The sequence below is a fragment of the Scylla paramamosain genome, chromosome 13 (genome assembly GCF_035594125.1).
Source record: "Scylla paramamosain isolate STU-SP2022 chromosome 13, ASM3559412v1, whole genome shotgun sequence".
Lineage (NCBI taxonomy): Eukaryota > Metazoa > Arthropoda > Malacostraca > Decapoda > Portunidae > Scylla > Scylla paramamosain.
The window spans coordinates 22,442,085-22,467,405 of NC_087163.1; the positions used below are offsets into that span (position 1 = coordinate 22,442,085).

Below are 25,321 nucleotides of genomic sequence, written 5' to 3' on the forward strand. Positions count from 1 at the left end.
TTTTTTTTTTTTAGGCCATACTTCTTCCTCTTCCTTTTCTCCTTCTCCCCTTCTCTCCTCTTCTCTCATCTTTGTAATAGTCAAATAGTCAGTCTCATTAATTAGTGATGTGGTATTAAAATTTATCACCTGTTACTCTTGTCATTGTCACCTTTCCTTCTCATCACCTCTTCATTTTCCTCCCCATTATCTCCCTCTCACTTTCATTTCATATGCGATGAATAACCCTCTAATCTCTCTCTCTCTCTCTCTCTCTCTCTCTCTCTCTCTCTCTCTCTCTCTCTCTCTCTCTCTCTCTCTCTCTCTCTCTCTCTCTCTCTCTCTCTCTCTCTCTCTCTCTCTCTCTCTCTCTCTCTCTCTCTCTCTCTCTCTCTCTCTCTCTCTCTCTCTCTCTCTCTCTCTCTCTCTCTCTCTCTCTCTCTCTCTCTCTCTCTCTCTCTCTCTCTCTCTCTCTCTCTCTCCCCTTATACAGGTGGGTTAAGAATAACAGCACAACACCTGTGGCTGGCTTAGGGTGACTCATGGCCAGGCACACTTGCGTAAAATCTAGCCCCTTACCTCCCTCACCTCATCTCTCCCCTTACCCACCTTCATCTCTCCCTCCCTTTCCCCATCTCTTCCTCTTTATCACTTCTCCCTTTCTTACCTGCTGCATCTCCTTTCTCTTCCTCCCTTGCTCCTTCTCTCCATCCCTTACCCCTTTCTCTTCCTTCCTTACCCCTTTCTCTTCCCCCTGTATCCCTTCCTCTTCCTCTCTTCCCCATACATCCCTCCATTACCCCATCTCTTCCTGTCTTCCCCATTCATCCCACCCTTATCCCCCTCTCCCCTTCTAGCCTCTTCTCTCCCTCCCTTACCCCTTTCCCTTTTTCTCTTCCTCATCCATCTCTCCATTACCCTATCCTTCCCTCTATTACTTCTTTCTCATCCTCCCTTATCCATTTTTCTCCTTCCCTCACCCACTTCCCTCTCTCCCTTACCCCCTTCTCTTCCTCCCTTATTGCTGTCTCTCCTTCCCTTACCCACTTCCCTTTCCTCACTTCTCCATTCCTCCCAGGCTTAATAACTCACTTCCACTCACTTTACATGTAGTTGTACTCAATGTAGATGAATAAATGTATAAGTATTTTATGTGACGTGTGTGGACATGTTCAAATGATGTGTTAAAGGGAATGTTTAGTTGTGACAGTTTGTGTGTGTGTGTGTGTGTGTGTGTGTAGACTTGTAAGTACCTGTGTGTTTGCTTCCTTTCTTGTTTGTATTTCAAGGTGATGATGTACGTACAAATGTCATTTAAGAGATGTAAGTGTGAGTGTGTGTGTGTGTGTGTGGGGGGGGGGATGTATGATTTTTCACCATTAATTGCACTTCTGCCTTGCTCTGACATAATAATACACCTAGTTTGTTTTCTTCTTCTTTTTTTCTTCTCTTTTGTTCTTAATCATGTCATTTTTTGAAATGGTGGAGCATCTACTGAGAGTGTTATTCTAAAGCATGTATACTTTTTTCCATAAGTGTAGCATGTTAACACAGAATCATGAATGTGCACTATTGCGATTGAAACATTGCCAGTGGAAAAGAGCTGCATTTGGAGGACTGCAAGCAATAGTTGTGGGTGCAGTGCTGTGTTGTACCATTACGCATTCACTGACTTTTTTACGTTTTTCTTTTCCAGTTTGTAATGACATTAGTTCTCATGTGTTACAGCAGAAAGTCATGGGAAAATAGCTCAGTCCCATGAAGTTTTAATGGTGAAAAAAAAAAAAATTGCCTTGGAGTTTAATCGTGAAAAAAAAAAAAAAAAAAAGGTGCAGACAACCCAACTTGAGCTTATGAATTCCAACCCATGACATACATACACAACTTTTCCAACCAAACTATACCAAGTGATCATTTAGACAACAGTAATTTCACAAGTATAATTACGTACCTCTTAACATTCCTTCCTTCACATGACAATATCCAACAAGTCTAGACAATATTAACTTACCCGTCCTTTAAGTTTAGGGGTGAAATTAATGGGACTGCAGCTATTCCCCTGTCAACACCTTGAAGCACAGGCCAGTGAGCATTCCTTGTCTCTCCTCAGGGCCAGACTGGGCTGGGCATCATGATCATTGAGGGCAAGCACGCAGAGTATGGCAATGGCATCTTCATCTCTGACCTTCAGGAGGGATCTGTTGCTGCCACGGTAAGCTGGCATGTGTGTATGAGAGAGAGAGAGAGAGAGAGAGAGAGAGAGAGAGAGAGAGAGAGAGAGAGAGAGAGAGAGAGAGAGAGAGAGAGAGAGAGAGAGTGGTTGCATTGACAGTAAGTGGTATATAGTGGACAAGTCTTAATGAAAAATGAGTAAATTGCAATAAAAATTAATCCATGAGATATTGTTGGAGGAAAGTATTATGTATTAATGAAATCATTTGGGCTGCCTTGCTGCCTTTGATCAGGGTAAATTTTATGGCCAACTTACTGACTCATATTAATTATCAGTCCATGATGTATGCATTAGCATTATAATTGCCTTTGAAAGGGTCCTTAGTTTACTTGTAATACTGCTAAATATACTGGTATACATTTGGTACATATACACATACATTATATATGTTTGTGTGTGTGTGTGTGTGTGTGTGTGTGTGTTTATCAGTATTATGCAGGTTTTGATTTAACCTGTGAAGTGTTATATAACAAATATTTAATATTCCTAGCAGATTGTGCTGTTCAAATATAAATATTTTATAAATCAAGCAAAAGTATTTTGTAGGAAATTTACCATTGGAAGTTTAAAAAAGTTGATAAAACTTGAGTTATCACCTAATTCTTGTCATTGGAAAATCAGGATTGACAGATGAAGTATTGTAATATCTTATATCAACAATTTTACATGTATCTTATAAAACAAAAGAATGCAGTAGCAGAAGTAGTTGATGCTATTCAAGACACTTATTTATAATGCAGACTGTTATCAGCATGCTCACTCACACTCACATAATCAGATATAAACATAAGGCATAAATAAATAAACACTCAGACACTCAGCATGCATTTCTCAAGCCTGCATGACATTCCTTCCCTTCAGGCGGGACTTCTAGTGGGAGACATGATCCTGTGTGTTAACAAGGAGGAGATGGTGGGTGTTGACTACGACCAGGCCACCAACATTCTCAAGAAGACCGAGGGTGTTATCAACATGTGGGTGGCGAATGCAGCACGTGCAGCAGGAGCAAAGCCAGGTGGGTTTGTGTGTGTGGTTGTCTGTCATTACATCTTCCTACCTACCTCTTATTATGTACTTCTCTCTCTCTCTCTCTCTCTCTCTCTCTCTCTCTCTCTCTCTCTCTCTCTCTCTCTCTCTCTCTCTCTCTCTCTCTCTCTCTCTCTCTCTCTCTCTCTCTCTCTCTCTCTCTCTCTCTCTCTCTCTCTCTCTCTCTCTCTCTCTCTCTCTCTCTCTCTCTCTCTCTCTCTCTCTCTCTCTCTCTCTCTCTCTCTCTCTCTCTCTCTCAGGAACTATCATGAAGCAGCTCCCCTTAACAGTGTCTTGGAAGGAACAGATTAATGAAAACTTGTATCATTGGGGTTTATGTGATAACTTTTCAGAGTGTGAGTGCAGTCTGAGGTCCAGCTTAGTTTCAGAATATCATTTTCAGTGGCCAAAAATAAATAAATAAAAAAAAAAAATGGGTATGATACTATTTTTTTTTTCTCTCTCTCTCTCTCCACAGAATAATTGCTAAACAGATTTCTTGATTTGATTTGTATGTACTTAGAGAGATTACTGCATTTCAGTACTATTTTATTATTCTATATACATTAGGATATTTATCTGATGCATAACACTGAGCTCAAATGGACATGTGTGTGTGTGTGTGTGTGTGTGAGAGAGAGAGAGAGAGAGAGAGAGAGATACTGTGCAGTACATTGTACTTTCATTTATTTGTATATTTAAGTGCAATGAAGTCACAAGAACTTCATTATCTGAGCCACTACATACAATATCATTTCCTAAATACACTCACTGAATATTCTATCAGGTCAATGTTGTGTGCATGTGTGAGTGTGTGTGCAAGTGTCAGTGCCTTCCTGGCGTGGACGCAAGCAGTGTTTCCTGAGTATTGTAGTAAGTCCTCTACACATGTGGGATGGACTCATGGCTGTATTTCTGACTGTTGAGTGTTGGTGTGCTGGTGTGTCCTGTCTGCACACTGAAGGATGCCAGTGTGGGGTGAGAGACTAGGGCAGGAAGAGCTGCAGTAATCATGCACCTTAGAGCTTTTGAGGCAGGAAATTAGTGTACCATGATTAAGTCAAACGTTTAAAGTATGAGCCTAATGTGTTTTACATTTGTTATGACCGAGATTAAAGAGATGTATTTTCTATGTTCCATAATTCATCTTTACATTCTTTAATATGTGTTAGTGGAAATATTTTATTACTACAGTTGGTCATAATGTCTCTAGACTCTTCACATCACACAGGTCTTTGTGCTTTCTTGTTGTTTATTAACTTACTTGGAAGTAGCAACACTTGAAACTAATTGGGGCTTTGCTCTGATTGTTTATAATTTTTGTATTCACTTGTATGTATGAATGTATGAATGTATGTATGAATGTTGGTGGTGGTGGTGGTGGTGGTGGTAGCAGCAGCAACAGCAGCAGACACTGTAGAGTACTAACACTGTGTTGTGCTTTACTCTGTGCTTTGTTGGCAAATGATGGTGCTGCGTGGTGATCCTGATGGTCATTGTGGGCTGGTGCATGGCCCTGTGAGTATCCTGTCCACTCATTATCCCACCTCACCTGCACCCTGTACTTGTTGGTCTTGTACTGTCTCCTTTAGTTCATCCCTGTCCTTCCATCTCTCCTACCACAAGTTTTGTTCCCTTTTTTCCTCACTAGATGAACACTCCAGTAATTATTATTTGTGTCGCTAATGCCTCAGTTCATTATCATGTGTATTTCACTATGATTTTATAAAGTTAACAGGTTTTGACTTTCAGCTGTGATATTGGATAATTTTAGGAGAAATTTTAGGAATATTTAATTTGGTGTGCAGCTTTGTAAAGTCATATAAACTTACACAAGACTGAAAGATGTTTTCACCTGCCTCCTGCTTCTCATGAACCTATTACTAGACAGAGTGTAAAAAGATGTGCATATTTTAACACTGTTATTAGATATAGTTATTGTTTCACCAAATCAGGGATATTGTAGTTATATTTAATCATTCAGGAATATCAAGAGTATCTCATAATCATGGGTACATTTTATCTTCAATTATCACCTAAAACAGCTTTTATTTTCATTTTTATTTTTATTAACCTTTTTAACATCTCATTACACATTAATTCCTATAAAACTTAATGATTGGACACATATCTAGTATATTCCTTCATTTTTTTAGTGAAACATTATTGCTTCATATTGACTGATTTTTGTGTGCGTTTCCTGTAGAGATTAGAATGATTACTTATACTCCTAGTGGTATGGTGATGTACTGTGTATCTGCACCTTAAACATATAAATTGATGTTTTAGTGTGCCGTAGATGGGGGGTTAATTATTTGTGTCTCAAATGAACAACTCTTAGTAACACTTTTAAACTTGAGGCAGCATTTTTTTTTTTTTAACGCAAATATTCTCAAGTTAATCATCACTGCATTTGTGTAGTCTGTGAACATGAAGATTTATTTATTACGCTGTGCAGGATTGGCAATGGACTCTTAATGGATGTGAAGTTTGAGTTATAACTTAACTTTTGAGCAGTGTGTTACAGTAGTGTGTAGTAGAGCAGTAGTAATGTGTTGTGTCTAGCTTGCCTCATACTGAAAGTAGTTGTATGTACATATATATTTAAGAAGATTTCCCTTAACAGTGTCTTCTACTATTGACTATATCAACTTTTAAGACATTCTCTGGATTAATGCATTGATTATGTGTTAACAAGATGCTGTCAATATCAGTTCATCTAAGTAAATGCAATACTATATCTTCTGCCTAAATACTCCTCATAAAAGTACTATACACAGCTTAATGTGAATGACACTCATATTGCTACATATGCATGGCCAGTATTACTCAGCAAAATGCACCACATGATAGGTGGATGTCCTCTGAAAATTCCTGAATAAACATATTGTTTTGTGCCTCCACAGATGTGCCTCCCAAACCTGCCATCGCGCCGAAACCATCACTGCCAACCAAACCTCCCTCCCTCACCGGGTTGCCTCCCCCCTCCCGCCTGTCCCCACCCCCAATGGATGACCCCACCCCTTCCCCTGCCCCTCCTCCCCGCCCCCTGCCCCTGGACCGTCTCCCTGGCCTGGGTGTGACATCCATGGCATCAACCACGTCACCCTCCACATCGCCATCATCACAATCATCACTGCCACCAACAGAAGAGAAGGAAAAGCCTCAGGTAACTTCCTCACCTTGTTTCACTTTCATTCATTATCATTTGTCACTCATCAGTGTGTTAAATTTAAAATTCATTGTGCCAAATTAAAAGGAAACCTATTTATATGCTATTATTAATGTCATCTCACATTTGTTTATTTATTTATTTTGTTTTATTTTATTTCATTTTATTTTATTTATTTATATATTTATTTATTTTTATTTTTTATTTTTTTTTTTATTTATTTATTCATGTATTTTTTTTTTTATTTATTTATTCATTTTATTTATTTATTTATTTTATTTATTTTATTTTATTTTTATTTATTTTTTGTTATCACTTCTATCTAGATGAAAAATTTGTTTTACTTGCCCTTAATGCCAAAAATTTTGTGATGTTACTGTTTGAAAAATAAAATTATATATATATATATATATATATATATATATATATATATATATATATATATATATATATATATATATATATATATATATATATATATATAATTTTTTTTAAACTCCACAAAGGAAATTAGTCTTCTCTCTTGATGTATATCATATGAAGCATCTAGAAACACAATATTGTAAGCACCACTTTTTTTAAAATTAGAAAACATGGTCTTAAGTTTTTGATGTCACAACATAAATGTTAGAAGTATTTATTTATTTATTTATTTAGTTTATTCATTTTATTGTATTTTTTTTTTTTTTTTTTTTAATAGATATTTCATTTAGCTATTTTTACAGAAAGTTTCATTACATTTGGCAGCTGTACACCTGCAGAGTACAACAGAAGTATGTGTATGTTTGCTGTAATATATTCAAAGCCATCAACATGTTACTGTAACATCTCTGATAAATCATCGTAACACCCTGAATGAAAACTAAGGGAGGGAACCAACATACAAGAAGTTACTATGTACTTCTCCTTGACAATATTATTAAGTACTATTCTATTAATATTGTCACTTTCTAGCGATTATGGAAAAACTTATTGAGAAAAAATATTATTCCATTTATTAACTATATATTTATTTTTTTTTCAGTGTCAATCACAATTATAATAATATTACCGGGAAATAATAGTTACAACTTACATATTCCCTTCCTGGATCATGAAAATACATTGTTTTGTGTTCTTTCCTTTCACTTACATTACACTTTCTTTTCTTAATAATGGAGGGGTCAACTCCAGCAGCTCCACGCTCATTAACACCCGTGGTGGGTAGTACACTTCCAAAATAATGCAAGAAGTCAGTCGTAGATGCAGCACGTGTTGTGCAAAGCTTGCCTCATTAAACCTGCAATGGTTCAGGATGCCGCTACTATGCTTCCTGCAAGCTGCTACCTGACCGGCAGACAGCAAGCAGTATTGTCTCTCTCTTTCATTCAGCAAATGCAGTCTAGAAGGTATAAGGTATAAAGAAGGTATAAGTGCAGATCCCCACTGGCTGAACCACCATTAACTGGCTGTGGGAAGTGCGGCAGACTTGTGCTATTGTGATAGGCTCGGAAGCTACCTGTGTGATTTGCGTTTCTATGATTCTAGTGCCCACCCAGGGAGAGTCTGAGACAGCAAGAACCAGTGATATATACCTTTAGTATAAAGAAAACGTCCCTGCTGCTGGAATCATATAAACGTAAAGACATGATAACAAGACAGAGCAAGCTTTGGTCAGGTGTCTAGTGCCAATAACTCAATTTACCCATGGCATCGCTTAGTGATGTTTTTGTGATGCAGTGAAGTAACACTCACTTGGTTTTGACATGCAAGTATTCATTATATTTCAATGAAGCAGCTTATGGGTGAATAAAGCTAGATGATGAGATGAGTGATGTGTGTTGTAATGTAATGAAATAACACTGATTTGCTGTACTCCAGGACCCGGCGACGGCAGAGATCAGGCCTGGCAAGGAGACTACCATTGAGATCGTGAAGGAGAAGATGGGGCTTGGGCTGTCCATCGTAGGCGGCTCTGACACACTCCTGGTGAGTGCTGTGGCTGTCATCATTATCAGCTGCTTTGCTATATTAAGGATACAACAGACAGGACAGTTCAGATGAAGATAATACGTGCTAGAAATATAAAAGGTGTTTGTTAATTGCTCAGTTATTGACAGTGCAAAAGCAGCCAGAAATATTTAGCTACTCCTTTTATATGTTGCTATTTTGGAAGACCCATCTATTGTGTGGAAATTAAAATATAAACTTAATATATATTTTTTTTAAGATATTATGATTGCAGAAATTATTGCTGAAGGAGATACAGAAGCTCAGGTAGCAGTGATAGAACTGAAGGGTCTTCCAGAAAATTTGTAACTGCATTTATCAGTGCTAGGCATGGCCTTATGTAAAAGCTGATGACATGTACAGTCATGATCAAAAGTCAGGTAACCTTTTGTACCCACTTCCACTGTGTTCAGCATTCTCTCTCACTTTTGAGTTCTCTGATCTGGTGAGTTGATTACAGAATGTAACTGTTTCTAGATTCTTAGCAGATCAGGGAGCTAAACTTGAGGAAACTACACTAAACATAGTGGAAAGATGTATAGTGTATTACTTGAGTGATGACCATAACTTTACACGCAGGAAGTGTCCACAAGGGTCATACATTATCTTCTTTCTTAGTGGAGAAAATTACTTTTGAAAGCCAACAATAATTGGCTATCATCCTGCTGTCATTCAGAACAAGTAATTAGCTTTATATTCTTAAGTAATTATTGTAATGTGTAATATTGCAAATTGTGTGATGGATGTAACTGATTCCTTCCACTTTTTATCAATCTCCCATCAACCAATCAGAAAGTAAGTACATATATATTTTTTTTTACAAATTTTGGGCAAGCTTTGTGTGTCTTGCATGTCAGTTCACATTCACTTTACTTATTTTTTGTCATATCACTTGATTATTTTTTTTTTTTATACAGTGATACCATGAAGTCAATCATTAAGACTTTTATTTCTTTTTCTTTTATCGAGGTAGACAATTAGTCTTATGCCTGTGTGAATTATGTAAGTGCTGTGGTAGTATTCAGTAGATAACAAGATGTGGTAGTATATATATATATATATATATATGCTTCAACAAAATCAACACTGCAGTGTTTACCATCACCAAAGAAAGGGAGGTGGCATTTTTAGGATAAGAGTCATACAGATGGTGTATATAGTGTTGAGGCAATATTGGTAGGTATTGTTGTGGACTGTGGTATGTGTTAGGTGAAGATGGAGGGGCTGGAAGGGCTGCATCAAATTGTAATCTTTTGTGGAACACAAAAATTGCCCTATGTATGTTTCATTTCCTCAAAAGACATACTGAAAGAAGCTGCTCATACTGTGTCTTCACATTAGAGAATCCAGAGTCACTTCCTTCTCAGTGATTCTCAGCACAGTCATTGTCTCTGCATGTGCAAACCTTGTGATTTTTGTGCTGTTAAATATGAGGCTTCTGTTTGGTATGAATCAGTACTGTTAATGTTAAAGGGATTGGAGTGGTATGAGGTAGCACAGCTTGCAACTTGTTGGAATTAGTATAGAAATAGTGAAATATCTTCATAGTAGTTTTCCTGCAGCTCTACATGCACTACAGATATTAAGAGCTTTCTCTGCAAACCCTTTTATGTCTATGGTCATATTTTAGTAACATTTAGGTAGATCTGTGTAAAAGTATGGTTTCCACAGACAGATGGATTAAAGAAAGAATGAAAGATTGATTTTGTACTTCATAGACTACAAGACTAGGCTTTAGTATAAAATAAATGTCTGAAAAGTTGTAAGGAATCATGGGAAGAGAATGTCTAGCAGTGAAAGGGTTAAGGGAAATGTCTCAAGGTCAGGAAATCATTGCACTGTGTTTGCTTTTTATTCATAGTGTGCATGTGCGTATGTGTGTGTATTTGCAATTTTGCAAGTTGTAATTGTACATTATATATTTTATAAAGGACAAATTTTAGTTTGCATATCATTGAAAAAAAGCAGTGTGATAAACTCTCCCCTAGTCCAACAGTGTGCTGTGATCCATGTTTTTAGCCCCCAGGGTGCTCTAACTCATGTCCCAAGACTCCTCAGGGTGTTATAATCATTCCATTCTCCAATGTGCTATAATCCATGTCATTATCCCCTGGGAGTGCTATAATTGATGTCCCTACTCCCACACAGTGTTGTAATCACTGCATTCCCCCAGGGTGCTATAATCATCCACGAGGTGTATCCTGATGGTGCAGCAGCCAAGGACGGCCGCCTCAAGCCTGGTGACCAAATCCTCAACGTTAACAATGAAAACTTCCGAGAGATCACCCACCAGAAGGCTCTCAGCGTGCTGCGCCAGACGCCCTCCAAGGTGAGCTGCCAGCAGAATATTCAGCTGTCAAATATGAAATTATTCATCATTTCATTATTTCAAGTTGATTGATAAATACTCACTCTTTGATAAAAACAAAAAGATGCACAACTATTGTTTGCTTGTTTTCTGAATATTTTCTTCTGGATAAAGTTTGTAATGTTTTACCACAGTATGGTTGTTAGGATAATTTTGACTCCACCCTCTCATAGGTTTTTATCAGTATTGCATTACAGATGTTTTATTATTTTTAGTCATTTTGTTGTTGTACATTTTTTCTTGAATGAAATGAAAAGTAGATTTTTATTCTTCTCACATTTATTACTATCAATGGATTTATGTTTTAAGGATAACATGATTTTAAATTGTTTTATTTTTATTCTTAGAATGTTTTCTCTGCTTTTTTCTTTGTATGGTAAAGGAAAAGGAAAAGGTAAGATTGGAAGCAGATGCAGTAAATAACCAAACTAGTTGAGCTGGTAACACGTTGGGCTAACTTACTGTGCCATGCTGATCGTGTGAAGTCCAGACCCAGAGTCATTGTTGCCAGTGACAGTTATTGGCCATGTCGTGTTGTCTCTCGTATCTGTTGGTATTCCATCCTCTCAAACTCACTAATGACTGTACCTGTAGTCATGTTACCGTATGCAAAACTAGGAAACATACTCAGTAATTAATTCTTACAACCTTTATGAGTTTGAGAAGATTGCTGTACACATAATAATAACAAGCTGCAAAAGAATATGTTTGCTGAAAGACTACAAGTAAATACAGTATTGCTATGTGGATTTTTATCGCCATGGCATGGAGTGAAGTTGGTATATACATGTTGCTATCAGCTGTTTATGTTTCACAACTAGAGACAAAAAAAAAAAAGAATGCAGCTCATATTTTGAGAAGACTCACTCAGTCATCTCAGGTATTTCACCAGAGTTGTGAATCCTGAATGTTCCAATACATCACCATGAGTCTCCAAGGAGCTTTAGTTGTGTTGTGACATGATTGCATAAAACTATTGTCTTTTAAGTATTTTGTGATGGTACTTGCTAGATTCTTGTTTTGTGTCATGTAAGTAAGAAGTATGTATGCATACTGTATACTCTAATGTGCTTAATACATTATGAACTGTATTTTGTGGAAATTGTGTGGTAGTTAGCAATACTACCTCTCTTACTGTTTGATTTAAGCTCTAATACATTACTGCGGTGTAGCTGTGTGTCTGTATCTTGGTATGTGTGGGTGTGTATGTGTGTGTGGATGAGAGTGGATGTTTATGTGGATATGTATGTACAGTATATATCAGGATGCCTGATTGCAAACTCTGAACCAGTGAACAATTCATCTGTGAGGAGAAGATTATATTAATTCGTCAAAGAGAAACGCAAGCAAATTGCTTTGTTCATCACATCGTACACGTCAAGATTAGCATAGTACAAAATAAGATGAAAGCAATGATCATCATAACCACCAAGCTGGCACATCAGTGTTTTTTCTTCTTCCTTAGCCAGTGCCCCTCTTACATGAAAAGTTGTAATATGAGCGTTGGCTCTCAATAAACACAGTATATTAACAAGAATATAGGCATCTTTTTGTAACAGTGTGAGAAGACATTTATATTCTTGAACTCCACCTTATCTCTTTCACTCTAATTCCTTATCAAGACTTGAGGGAACAATAAGTTGAGCAGATCTGGTTGTGAATGAAGCCTGAATGTATAGGAGATAGAGGTCAAGAAGTATAATTATGCTTATACTGCCATGCTGCTTCAAAAGATGCCCTATGGTAGATTCCTCATGTTTATGTTATCCTGGTTTACCTAAGGTGATAGTTTGGAGCACAATTGGATACAGTATAACACAGATGGAAGCCCAAGAATAACAAACGTCTCTCTCATTGCACCTTCGTTACCAGCTCAGACTAGTTTGTTGTGTGTATATCTGATACACACGTTCACCATTGCAGAGAAGATGCATATAGAATCTTAGTCTGAAAAATGAACACTTTTATGATACACTTAAGATTTTAAACAGCAGTTGTATAGTGTGATATACATACAGGCTGTAGGATATCCATATGGTAGCTAGTGAGGAACTTGAGGGTCATGAATGGTGAATGAATGAAATAGCTGGTAGTTACTTGGTTGTGTTGTTCTCTGCTGCTGCTTTTTGTTGAGGCTGAAGTGATTCAGAAGTGTGAGTGTGGTGAAAGACCTCTAGACTTGGTTCAGTTCCTTGGGTTAACACAGCTACCACTAACACCAGTCACAATTTAAATAAAAAGATTAATTGCTTTGTTTTAATTATATCATGATTTAATAGATTCAGTGGATAGACTCCATTTACTTTAATTCAATGGAAGTCTTGTATGAAAGTTCAGTTCAAGGGGATTATTAGTGTGGCCATTCAGTTTGATGTGCCATTCAGACAAAGACTGCATCCCATTTCTTCATTTTACTTAATTTCAACTCACTACCTCAGTTCAAATGACCCATCATGGTGGTGTTGTGTCCTGGTTGTAATGGGGGTGGAATGGTGGTGTTGCAGGTGAAGATGGTGGTGTACCGTGAGGAGGGAACACAGAAGGAGGAGGACCTGTATGATATCATCACCGTCCAGCTCACCAAGAAATCTGGCAAGGGTCTTGGCCTCTCCATAGTGGGCCGGAAGAACGGACCAGGAGTTTTCATCTCAGACGTGGTAAGTGATGCTGTATTTTTTTTTTGTTTTATGTTTGATGTAATGTACACCAGGTGGAATGTAGTTCTTTATATATTGGTAGTCTTGTATTTGATAGGATAGGTTATTGGCTGCAATATTTGATTTGCTTGAGAAAGAAGAAATATTAAAATTACATTGACTGATAGATGTAAGTTTCAATTAAAATGTATGTACTCTATTTTATTTTTCCTCCCTCAGGTGCCTGGTGGTGTAGCTGAGAGTGATGGTCGTCTCATGCAAGGTGACCAGATTCTGGAGGTGAATGACAAGGACCTCCGACAAGCAACACAAGAACAGGCAGCAGCAATCCTCAAGTGTGCTCCAGGATCAGTGTCCATGAAGCTGGGTCGGCTAAAGGCAGGGAAGAAGGCCGGCGCTAATAACAATGCGTGAGTGTTTCCTTCTCACTTGTCAGCTAATTATTTGTAATCTAACATTTGTGAAAAGGGAATTATTTGGCACTTATTACATATACATTATTGGACTGGGAGTTAATGATTTGTGACTAAGTTATGATGGTAAATTTGTGACAATTTAATCACAGCAGAATTGTTAGTTTTGTTGTCCAGGAACTGTCTTGTACAGGTTAAGTGGTTGCATGCAGTTTCTTTATTTTCTTATGTCTTTTATGTGCCAATAATAGTAAAACGTTTGGCATACTGAGATACTTTTACATTAATGTTTATTTACCAATATTACCAGATTACCAATATTTCTCCAAAATGTTTACTAAATATTCGTTATACTGAAGTACAGAATGCTTTTGTTACTATCAGTAGCAGCATTGTTATCTTTTCTTGAAGGATTGATATTGACAGTAGATCATCAAGTTGCAGTAGGAAGGTGGAGAGCATCTTCAGTTTTCAGTGTTGTGTAAATGGCAGGGTGGCATACTTCAGGGGGCAGTCTTTCTTCATACTCTATGACTTTTCACCCTTTTATGGGTCCCTCACCCTGCTTGGTGCGGGAAATGGGATGATGATGATGATTGTTGATTGTTTATCCTAAATGCATACACAGGAAGAAATAAAGGTTTGTATTGAAATTCTGTGCTGTATAGTGGCTAACTATAAGGGCTTGAGTAATTCCTGTAAGTGTCCCAAATGTTTATTGCCTGTGATGTCTCTAAAGATGAAGTCAGGTCTCACATTCTCTTTTGTCTGCCTCTCTGTACCCTGACTCTGTTGCTGATTTGTGGCAGATGTAGTGCAAAGATGACAGGAGCTTGTGAAGAAATAAGTCAGTGGATTTCCTCAGAACTGCATGGACAGTGTGGCATTATTGATGGAAGTTTTAGAGCTGCTTGTTTATCCATATTTTGTTTTTGTTCTTCTGGCAATCCTTATCCTTTTTGGGCCCTGACACACAACAGTGGACACATTTCTACCATACTCTTGAAGAGCTTCAAGAAATTATGGTTGTGACTCCCAACAGTTGCTACAAGATAAATCATATTCTTTCTTCCCCAACCAGCCATTAAGCAGCAACTATTCATTGGAAACCTTTGGCATAAATCATTTTGGCTAGATTTATATCTGTCTTTCTTCTTGCTTCTCCAGGAAGTAGTCTCCTTATGCTTCTATTGCTTCTTTTTTTATTTTTTTATGCCCAGCCTTCTTAATATAAGAAAAATTTTTGAATGATGGTGATAAATATTTCCAAGCTAAATATTTATCTCTAGAATCTCTAGAATCCACAATCAGTGAAATGTGTATTATAAAAGTAAAAACATTGTTCATACATATGATTTAGCTCAAGAAATTTTAGTCTACAGAACCAGTCATCACATTGTTAACTGACTGCCTCGTTCTCACCCTCCCTGCAGCAACAGCACGTGGCCAGTGACAATAAGCGACAACTCTCCCGACGTGTCCACCAGCCCCTCTCCCGCCGAGCCTCCCATCCCCATACCCCGCACACACCTCCCCCCACACCTCCAGACCCACCACCCACTTCCACCACCACCACAGCCACAGCATCCCCCGAAGGACCCTCAGGAGCCACTGGGCATCAGGACAATCTTGCTGGAAAGGCGTGATGATGGGCTTGGCTTCTCCATCGTGGGTGGCTTTGGTTCCAACCTTGGGGACTTGCCCATCTACGTTAAGAGTGTGTTTGAGCGTGGCGCAGCAGCCCGAGAAGGCTCCCTGCGCCGTGGCGACCAGATCCTGGAGGTGAATGGACAGTCCCTAGCTGGCCTGACTCATGCAGATGCGGTGGCCATCCTGAAGGAGGCACGGGGCTCTGTCGCTCTCACCATTCTGCCATCCAAGTAAAGATGAAGAAGCAGTGTGTGTGTGTATGTGTGTGTGTGTGTTTGTGTGGGTATGTGTGGGTAAGCATGTGTGTATGTGCCAGAGTGTGTGAGTGTGTGTGTGTGTGTGTGTGCCTGAGAAGTGTCCTCCATCTGTCGCTGTTTTTCTTATTTTGCTGTTTTGATGTTTCTGGTTGTTGCAAGGAGGACATTCTATACACACACCACGCACTAGTTGTAAGGGTTTGGCGAGACAGGATAATCACGCCACCATGTAAATTAAGGCTCGCCCATGATCCCCACTAAGCCTGTTACCTTGTTTTTTGGGCCAAGATGGTGCAGCCACTGAAAGACAGGCTTGCAGTACATACCAATCTGTTCCCAGCCTAGGCCATATCATGAAGATTCATCCATTGTAAATGTTACCAGTTTATTTGTGGTGTTCCCCTGCACCCTTCCCTCGCCTGATGATTGCAGCTCATTTCCACAAAAAGCTTCTTCCCCACACCACTGCGAGGCCTTTTGGGGACTGCAGCTTTTCTTTCTGTTCATGGATGATAATAGTTATACTGTTTTGTTGTGCTCAGAGTTTGTGTTCATCCTGGGTATCCATCCTACACCCCCTCAATACCAATGTGAACTGATGAGACAAGTGCAAGACTGATATAAAAGTACTCATAGGAAGCAGTGTCCAAAAGAAAGACTGGAGAATATATACAATATATAAAAAAATTACCCTGAAATTGTAGTTGTGGATCGGTTGGGAGCTCCCAGGCAAGGGGCAACCCAAGGCACCGATTAGTTATGTTAATGTTGACACCGGCTTTCAGTCTCTGCAAAAAGTAGCAATATAAGACTAAAAAAATAAAAAATAAGCTTAAATATGATGTAAAAGTGCTGTATACACTTAATATGACAAGTTTGCAATGTGTGTATTTTTATCACTCATTCATTTCACATCAGATCAAAATGTTAATGTGGAACTTGTCAATCTTTATATACATTGTACATTTGTTAAGTTGCCTATCCAAATTCTAAATGTATAATTGTTCGAGCAGATATTGAGTTAGTTGGTTAGATTGTTTGCAAAGTTTATACAGCATATCATGTTTATATTGGTATAATGTAATGGCAACCACGCCATTTGTTTTCATAGGTCAATACCTCTAGCTAACTCTCCATGTTGTTAATTGCTTGGTGACTGTGAACCTGGTTAATCCCAACGGTGGCGCCGACATATTATTTAAAAAAGACTTATTTATTTTGGAGTGACTTTATTTTCCACTTATACGGTTGGCCACGCGATGCTTGAGGGACGCTAACTGTTGGGATGAACCAAGCTTCCTACAGCTGTTATCTCTTGTTAAAAGAAATTACCTCTTGATTCCGAAAAGATGATTTAGTAGGGTTGTATTATTCATCATAGAATTTAGAAAAAAATACAATGGAAGCAGAGTCAGGTTACACTGGCGACGCAGATCCTAGTTTTATCATAATTAGGGCATTATTTTGTAATTATAACTTGCTTTACGTAATGATTCAACACTGCAGTGCGGGACTTGAGCCTTATTTGTTTATTGAGAGTCCCAGTGTGTTGGTCAGTTCAGAAAGCGTGAACTGGCCAGGTGTTGCCAAGGGAGCGTCGAGGTGAGGCAATAGTGCCGCGGGCGAGGCTGCCGGGCCCGGCGGGTCTGGCGGGACAGTCGCCCACACCAGCCAGCATAATGTGATGTGCTATAGCGATGGTGGTTGAGCCAGGCAGCTGGTACAGGAAAAGTACCGAGCAGTAAGGTCAAATGTTTTCTGGCTCCCATGAACAAGTCTACTTGAAGCAAATGAACCACCACCACAAGTCTACTAAGCTCATACTGACATCTTTTTATCATCTATGCAATAAGGCAGTAATATGAAATAAAAACATTTCACATTAACAAGTTTTTGATTTATCATCACCTTACTATGCAATGTAGATATTTGTGTAAATTCCGAAGTTTGGAAACAAGTTCGAAGCACGGAATGAACCACGGAGGGTCGGCTGGCCGCTATCTGCTGTGACTCTCGCCCTTAGTCAGCTACCAAGTAGAGAAGAAGAAGGTTGCCGTCTCCACTGGACAGTATTTCAGTGATTTTTAAGGTAAGTATTTTCAATATATTTGTATTTGTTACATTATGACTGTGTTACAAATGTTTGGGTTTTATTATAGTTTAAGCCATTACACACTACGAGGTAATAACCTACCTCATTTTGTTCTCACTATTCACATCATTTCTAATGATTACACTACTTGTCAGAAATTAATAAAAACGCCACAATAGGCCTGGGAATGCACAGCGCTGTCAATTTTTTTTAAGTCCACAGGTAAACATAAATGGTGTATTGTTGCCTGAACTTCAGTTGTTAGATTAGGTTAGGTTAGGTTAGGGTTTTATTATAGTTTAAGCCATTACACACTACGTGGTAATAACCTACCTCATTTTGTTCTTCTCACTATTCACATCATTTCTAATGATTACACTACTTGTCGGAAATTAATAATAACGCCGTGGGCCGTGGGTAGAGATTGGGGACATTGGCTTAAACTATAAATTTACCAATGTTTGTGATGGTGTTATCATGATGTTAAAAGCCAGAAAGAAACCAGGCTAATATGACGTATGAAAGCTGTGTTATAGTATGATAGTTGTTACGTAATGATTAGTTCGGTCGGTAATTTATTGTTTGTGGTAATTTGAAAAAAAATGGAAGCTGACAAATTAATTATAACTACGAGGGAATAGCGTGTAACTACTCGTTAATTATCTATATATCAGATGTATCGATGACGTAACCGCCACTCACCTACTTTAAAATTTAAATGAGGCAATTTGGAAATTGTGATTCCATGCGCTGATGAGACGTGTAACGCGTCACACCATACATTGCGTTTGTAGTGGTGACGGGCGGGTTTACATAACGGGGCAATTCGCGGGAATATACGTACATAAACATACAGCCCGGGGCGGCTGAATTGCTACCCGAGCAGCGGAACCGCTCTGTTGGTTCCGCTGCTCCCTCCCCCCCCACTTAATGGACGGCAATTATCCTGGATCAAATGAGAACAGCATTTAACATAACAATGACAATAGAAGGAATGGTGTTGGAGTGTTTCAGTAATAACTATTGGCTGTATCATTATATATAGAAAATTTTTATTTATTATATTTCTTTATTTATTGGATCACCTGAAGATCCGCCACCCCAGCCGCACTCGGGGTGGCAGATCTTCAGGTGAGACAATCTGGGGTGGCGGATCTTCAGGTGATCCCATGCTTTTAATGAAGTAAACTTTTTTCTGCATTTTTTATATCCACTCAGTTTTTTAATGCATTCATGTTGTTAGGTTAGGTTAGGTTAGGTTAGGCTAATCTAACCTAACCTAACCTAACCAAGTGAGAGAGTCTGGGGTGGCGGATCTTCAGGTGAGACAATCTGGGGTGGCGGATCTTCAGGTGATCCCTGTGGGGTGGCGGATCTTCAGGTGATCATCGTATATTCCACTGGCGCTTCAAGACGCCATTATATTGAAGGATTAAGGGTGTTTTTATGGTTGTAGGGGCAGATTAATAAGATTAGAGCATTATTAACGAGAGGAAAACGCCTTAAAACCCTGCTAATTTGTGATCTTTGAAAAAGTCGTGGTGAGGGAGCAGCTCTTCAGAGCACATTTGAAAATCTAATAAAACCTAATGCTCTCGATCTTTCAGATATTTCATATTTTGGCACGTTTCAATTATTATATGTATTTTTTTAAGTTGATTGGGGGGTACTTGGAGAAAATCTAAACCATTATATCAATATGCTCGTTAAAGGCCACGCAGGTTTTCATATGAAGGTGCAGGTTACAATGCGACAAACCTCAGAGAAACCGAAAATAGTAGTCCCTGGAAGTTGGTAACAATTCACTCCACACTTAAAACATTCCTTTTACTTTTTATAAAGGAACCTTATTGAATTTTACCTTTTTGCATGACTAGGTTTTCTCGAGAAATAAATAAATAGTTTTGAAACTCAGAGTGGTGGATGGGGCTTAGCTGGGGAAAATTTGGAAAAATACAAGCTGGGCAAGAAGAACAAGACACGGTAGGGAGACGGAGAACAGTACAACAATTCTCTCTTCTCTCTCTCAACATTTCCAGGGGCAATTACACCACACAGATACTCCTACACGGACTTAAACAGGATATGGAAACTATAGCGTTCAACACTATTATCTTTCGCATATTTACAAACAGAAATAAACATCTTATTGTTAATTTATAACATCTTGGCACAAGATCCTATTAACTTCTACCATTATCTTAACAAAGTCAGGGCTGTATTTGTCATGTAACCACCAAATACAGCCGTAGCTGCAACCATCATTGTTGAATGTGCATAAGATGCACCACTGCACATTTGGAGATTGCATAACAAGCCATTAATGTAAATCTATCTGGCAAACTAACTGAGCACCACTGAAGGTCCTGAACTGGCTGACCAACAGACAGATGGGCAAATGTTGTGGCAGTGACATGCAGTGTGTGGGGAGAATCTATTCTCTCCAAACTATCTTAGGTGTCTGAGCCTGAGGCAGAGGCCGAGTCATTCACCAAATACAAGGCATAAAAATTTATTCAGTACACTTACGACTATGGCATTATTTCATTTTAAAGTAAATGCTCACTCTAATGTCTCAAGAAAGACACTTTTTCACATTGTATTTTATTATAAGCGTTCATTTGTAATAAGATCAAATTAATAAGATGAATTATGTACCCTACAATACATATTTCTTTGTATCTATTTATTTATTTTTCTTTTTTAATATTGGTCAGTACCTTCACAACCTCAAGCTTTTATAAGAACAGGAACACTCGGTAATAAGTGTTTCATGCATAAAAAAGGTTATCTGGTTTGCACCAAAAAACAAATTTCACACAAAGTGATTTACAGAAAAGTATTGTAACTTGAGTACTTCATGAATGAGCATTAAATTGAAAATTTTGATGAAATGATAATATACATATGTCCTGTTACCTATAACCCTATCCATAGCTGGACAATATAATCCAGTTGAATCATGATTATTTACCATCTTTTTTAGAATGACATCAAGAAAGTGAAATTCAGCTTCTTAATGGTCACAATGCAAGATAGATGGGTATTACTAATCTACAGGCAGCTTGATACCACATCTAATGTAACATCTCTATGATGTAATTCAGTCTGCAAAGGACAATACTACATGCTTACATTGTAAATATTTTTGTTTATAGCCACAAATGGCAACACAGTACCAAGCTAACCTATTACAATACACAAGGTCTGGTTTATTTCATACAGTAATTCTATTAAATAAAATAATTTATTTTCCAAAGACATTGTTACCCTAAACAGTCTAATAAGTTTTTACATTAACACCCTCTTCTGTTATATGTTTATCTGCCATGCTGTTTGTAATGACATCAAATCTATCTTGCATAACAAATGTGAGTGAAATGGCTGCCTCAGTTCCTTCCTCCCATGACAATAAGCTAACTATATATTATATACATGAGGGTGAGCCACACTGCCCATTACATATTTTCACCAGAATCCTCATACAATTCTTATGTGCTTCATAAAAGCATGATTTGTATAAGCATTCTACTACATATTCATGATTGTTTGTGAAATGATCAATAAATATTAAATACTGGCTGCATACACTAGCTCAAAACTGGCCAGTGAAGAAAGTGTCTACAAATACACTTTATTGTCAATAATCCATACAGAATGGAGGTGGAAGTGTATCAATCAGTTCATTCTCAAGTTTTTGCTGAATTTTTTTTTCTTTATTAGTGTTTACATGACAATGTTCTGACTCCTCAATATAGCTGCAGGAATATATATTCTGACTCCTCAACATAGCTCCAGGAATATCATAAAGCTTTAATTTTTTTTTTTCATAGTACAAATGGTGCAAAATGAACTTGTTCCATGAAACAGTCTAGCCATTATATATTGAGTATGTATCCAAGCATTTTGCTTGCCATGTTTACAAAACTGCTTTGTATTTACACATCATTTCCAATAATCATGGTGGCTAGCTGTGCTGGATTTTCCAATTTTGAGATAAAGCAATTAATATGTCACCCTTAACCTGATTCCTATCACTATTTTATTTCCTCCTCTTACTGTGTGTGAGGTGAAATCCCTGAGAAGGGAGCTGTCCATCCATGGTGCAAGAGCGGCAACAGAATCTTGCATAGTACCTGTTGGTGCAATACTTGGCACGCACAATGAGCTTGCAGTTGGCGAAGTAAGGATTGTCCGTACAAGTTGGGTGTACATAGATTCCTGTAAGATGAGAAAGTATAACCAAATTGAATATATAAATAATAGACACTCCTGAAGAGTGCATGTAGTGATTTTGGAGAATCAATTTATTCAGAATAAATACTAACAGCCTCAGTGATTGCTTTAGCCAGGTTTTGGTGATGTAACAGTTGCATGAGATGTAAGCAACATTCAAATAAGATTATTCAAGAGGGATCAAATAAGACAGTGTAAGTAATGTGTATTTATGGGTGACCTGATGTTCCATGTAAGACTTGAAATAATTAATCCCTAAAGGACCAAAGGCAGCTATAGCTGCTTTACCAGGCGAGGAGGTGGTTATAAGTATTTTTTTTTTTTTTTTTTATGTAGGAAGGACACTGGCCAAGGGCAACAAAAATCCAATAAAAAAAATGCCCACTGAAATGCCAGTCCCATAAAAGGGGTCAAAGCAGTAGTCAAAAATTGATAGATAAGTGTCTTGAAACCTCCCTCTTCAAGGAATTCAAGTCATAGGAAGGTGGAAATACAGAAGCAGGCAGGGAGTTCCAGAGTTTACCAGAGAAAGGAATGAATGATTGAGAATACTGGTTAACTCTTGCATTAGAGAGGTGGACAGAATAGGGGTGAGAGAAAGAAGAAAGTCTTGTGCAGCAAGGCCGAGGGAGGAGGGGAGGCATGCAAAATCAGAAGAGCAGTTAGCATGAAAATAGCGGTAGAAGATAGCTAGAGATGCAACATTGCGGCGGTGAGAGAGAGGCTGAAGACAGTCAGTTAGAGGAGAGGAGTTGATGAGACGAAAAGCTGTTGGTTCCACCCTGTCTAGAAGAGCAGTATGAGTGGAACCCCCCCAGACATGTGAAGCATACTCCATACATGGACGGAAAAGGCCCTTGTACAGAGGTAGCAGCTGGGGGGGTGAGAAAAACTGGCAAAGACGTCTCAGAACGCCTAACTTCATAGATGCTGAGAGATGAGATGTGAAGTTTCCAGTTCAGATTATAAGTAAAGGACAGACCGAGGATGTTCAGTGTAGAAGAGGGGGACAGTTGAGTGTCATTGAAGAAGAGGGGATAGTTGTCTGGAAGGTTGTGTCGAGTTGATAGATGGAGGAATTGAGTTTTTGAGGCATTGAACAATACCAAGTTTGCTCTGCCCCAATCAGAAATTTTAGAAAGATCAGAAGTAAAGCGTTCTGTGGCTTCCCTGTGTGAAATGTTTGTCTCCTGAAGGGTTGGACATCTATGAAAAGATGTGGAAAAGTGCAGGGTGGTAACATCAGCATAGGAGTGGATAGGACAAGAAGTTTGGTTTAGAAGATCATTAATGAATAATAGGAAGAGAGTGGGTGACAGGACAGAACCCTGAGGAATACCACTTAATAGATTTAGGAGAAGAACATTGACCATCTACCACAGCAGCAATAGAACAGTCAGAAAGGAAACTTGAGATGAAGTTACAGAGAGAAGGATAGAAGCCGTAGGAGGGTAGTTTGGAAATCAAAGCTTTGTGCCAGACTCTATCAAAAGCTTTTGATATGTCCAAGGCAACAGCAAAAGTTTCACCAAAATCTCTAAAAGAGGATGACCAAGACTCAGTAAGGAAAGCCAGAAGATCACCAGTAGAGTGGCCTTGACAGAACCCATACTGGCGATCAGATAGAAGGTTGTGAAGTGATAGAGGTTTAAGAATCTTCCTGTTGAGGATAGATTAAAAACTTTAGATAGACAGGAAATTAAAGCAATAGGATGGTAGTTTGAGGGATTAGAACAGTCACCCTTTTTAGGAACAGGCTGAATGTAGGCAAACTTCCAGCAAGAAGGAAAGGTAGATGTTGACAGACAGAGCTGAAAGAGTTTGACTAGGCAAGGTGCAAGCACAGAGGCACAGTTTCGGAGAACAATAGGAGGGACCCCATCAGGTCCATAAGCCTTCCGAGGGTTTAGGCCAGCAAGGGTATGGAAAACATCATTGCAAAGAATTTTAATAGGTAGCATGAAGTAGTCAGAGGGTGGAGGAGAGGGAGGAACAAGCCCAGAATCGTCCAAGATAGAGTTTTCAGCAAAGGTTTGAGCAAAGAGTTCAGCTTTAGAAATAGATGTGATAGCAGTGGTGCCATCTGGTTGAAATAAAGGAGGGAAAGAAGAAGAAGCAAAGTTATTGGAGATATTTTGGCTAGATGCCAGAAGTCACAAGGGGAGTTAGATCTTGAAAGGTTTTGACAGTTTCTGTTAATGAAGGAGTTTTTGGCTAGTTTGAGAACAGACTTGGCATGGTTTTGGGCAGAAATATAAAGTGCATGAGATTCTGGTGATGGAAGGCTTAAGTATCTCAACCATTTGCTACATGTATTAGTGAGAGTGCATGCAATAAGGTAGGAACTTGATAAAACTTTTGTTTAGCATGTGTGAAATGAGCTCAAGGTGCCTGTTTTCATTAGTCGCTAGCCATATCCGGCAAAACAAAAGCAAGGAAGGCAAGTGACTCGCTCCCTCCAAAAGTTTCTCTTCAACTCGTTGTCTCTCCATGATCATTGCATGTAAAGACATCTGGTTGGCATCAATAGAAATAGGAAGGAATGCTGAGTAAAAGACTATTTCATTTGTTCTTTCATTGCAGGTTAAGTTTAAGGTGTGTGAATACAGGTTTTTTTCAGTATTTAGCGCTGGAGGGCTGGTCCTAGCAGGAAAAAAAATCATCACCACTGATGATTAATAAAGGAGTGATGGAGGTGATCAGATACATATCTAACTCTGAAAATAAAACCTACTTATGAGATAGTTGGTGCCATAAGAACATACCTTTGATGGAAATGACAGTGGAGCTGCTTGCTATGCCAAAGTCATTCTGCACATGACACTTATACTGCCCAGAGTCTCCTACTTCTGCATCACTGATGACTAGAGTGTTGTCTTCTGCATAAAAGAATGACCTAATTAGCAGAAACATAAGAAATAACCAGGAAGTTCATTGCTTGACAATACATCTATAAAAATAAAAAAAATGCACAGCTGAAATTTCTTACCAAAGACTCATCTCACCTTCAATGGCAAATCTTCCTGAAGATTCTATTTGGTTGTCTCCCTTGAACCACGTCACTGTTGGCTCAGGGACACCATGCACCTCACAGGGTATGGTGATGGTGGACTGTGGCTGGAACTCAGTGGTGTTGAGGCGGACGACGGCACGCGCTGGCACTGGTGGGGAGGCAGTGTTAGGCACATTGTGGAACTAATGACTGACGTGACATATGCATTGTTTACTTATTATGTTAATAGACTGCAA

At 38.6% G+C, this 25,321-nt stretch overlaps 2 protein-coding genes across 24 annotated transcripts in view; one reads left to right on the forward strand and one right to left on the reverse strand.

Moving 5' to 3' along the window:
• LOC135106514 (multiple PDZ domain protein-like) overlaps positions 1-17,633 on the forward strand; it is a 456,199-nt gene extending 438,566 nt beyond the window's left edge. For 10 of the 16 annotated variants that reach the window (XM_064015606.1, XM_064015620.1, XM_064015619.1 and 7 more), the window contains 10 exons: positions 2,090-2,191; positions 3,074-3,227; positions 6,145-6,407; positions 7,571-7,609; positions 8,271-8,378; positions 10,573-10,728; positions 11,150-11,161; positions 13,272-13,424; positions 13,644-13,834; positions 15,271-17,633. In XM_064015606.1, coding sequence (XP_063871676.1) covers positions 2,090-2,191; positions 3,074-3,227; positions 6,145-6,407; positions 7,571-7,609; positions 8,271-8,378; positions 10,573-10,728; positions 11,150-11,161; positions 13,272-13,424; positions 13,644-13,834; positions 15,271-15,721 — 1,629 coding nt within the window. In that variant the 3' untranslated portion in view covers positions 15,722-17,633. The remainder of the gene's footprint in view (positions 1-2,089; positions 2,192-3,073; positions 3,228-6,144; positions 6,408-7,570; positions 7,610-8,270; positions 8,379-10,572; positions 10,729-11,149; positions 11,162-13,271; positions 13,425-13,643; positions 13,835-15,270) is intronic. The other 6 variants (XM_064015611.1, XM_064015621.1, XM_064015615.1 and 3 more) reach the window with 5 other exon arrangements.
• A 2,303-nt stretch (positions 17,634-19,936) lies between these two features.
• Positions 19,937-25,321, reverse strand: part of LOC135106516 (papilin-like) — a 31,585-nt gene continuing 26,200 nt past the window's right edge. For all 8 annotated transcript variants that reach the window (XM_064015623.1, XM_064015629.1, XM_064015626.1 and 5 more), the window contains 3 exons: positions 25,078-25,233; positions 24,838-24,951; positions 19,937-22,057 (listed from right to left, as the gene is read on the reverse strand). In XM_064015623.1, coding sequence (XP_063871693.1) covers positions 21,879-22,057; positions 24,838-24,951; positions 25,078-25,233 — 449 coding nt within the window. In that variant the 3' untranslated portion in view covers positions 19,937-21,878. The remainder of the gene's footprint in view (positions 22,058-24,837; positions 24,952-25,077; positions 25,234-25,321) is intronic.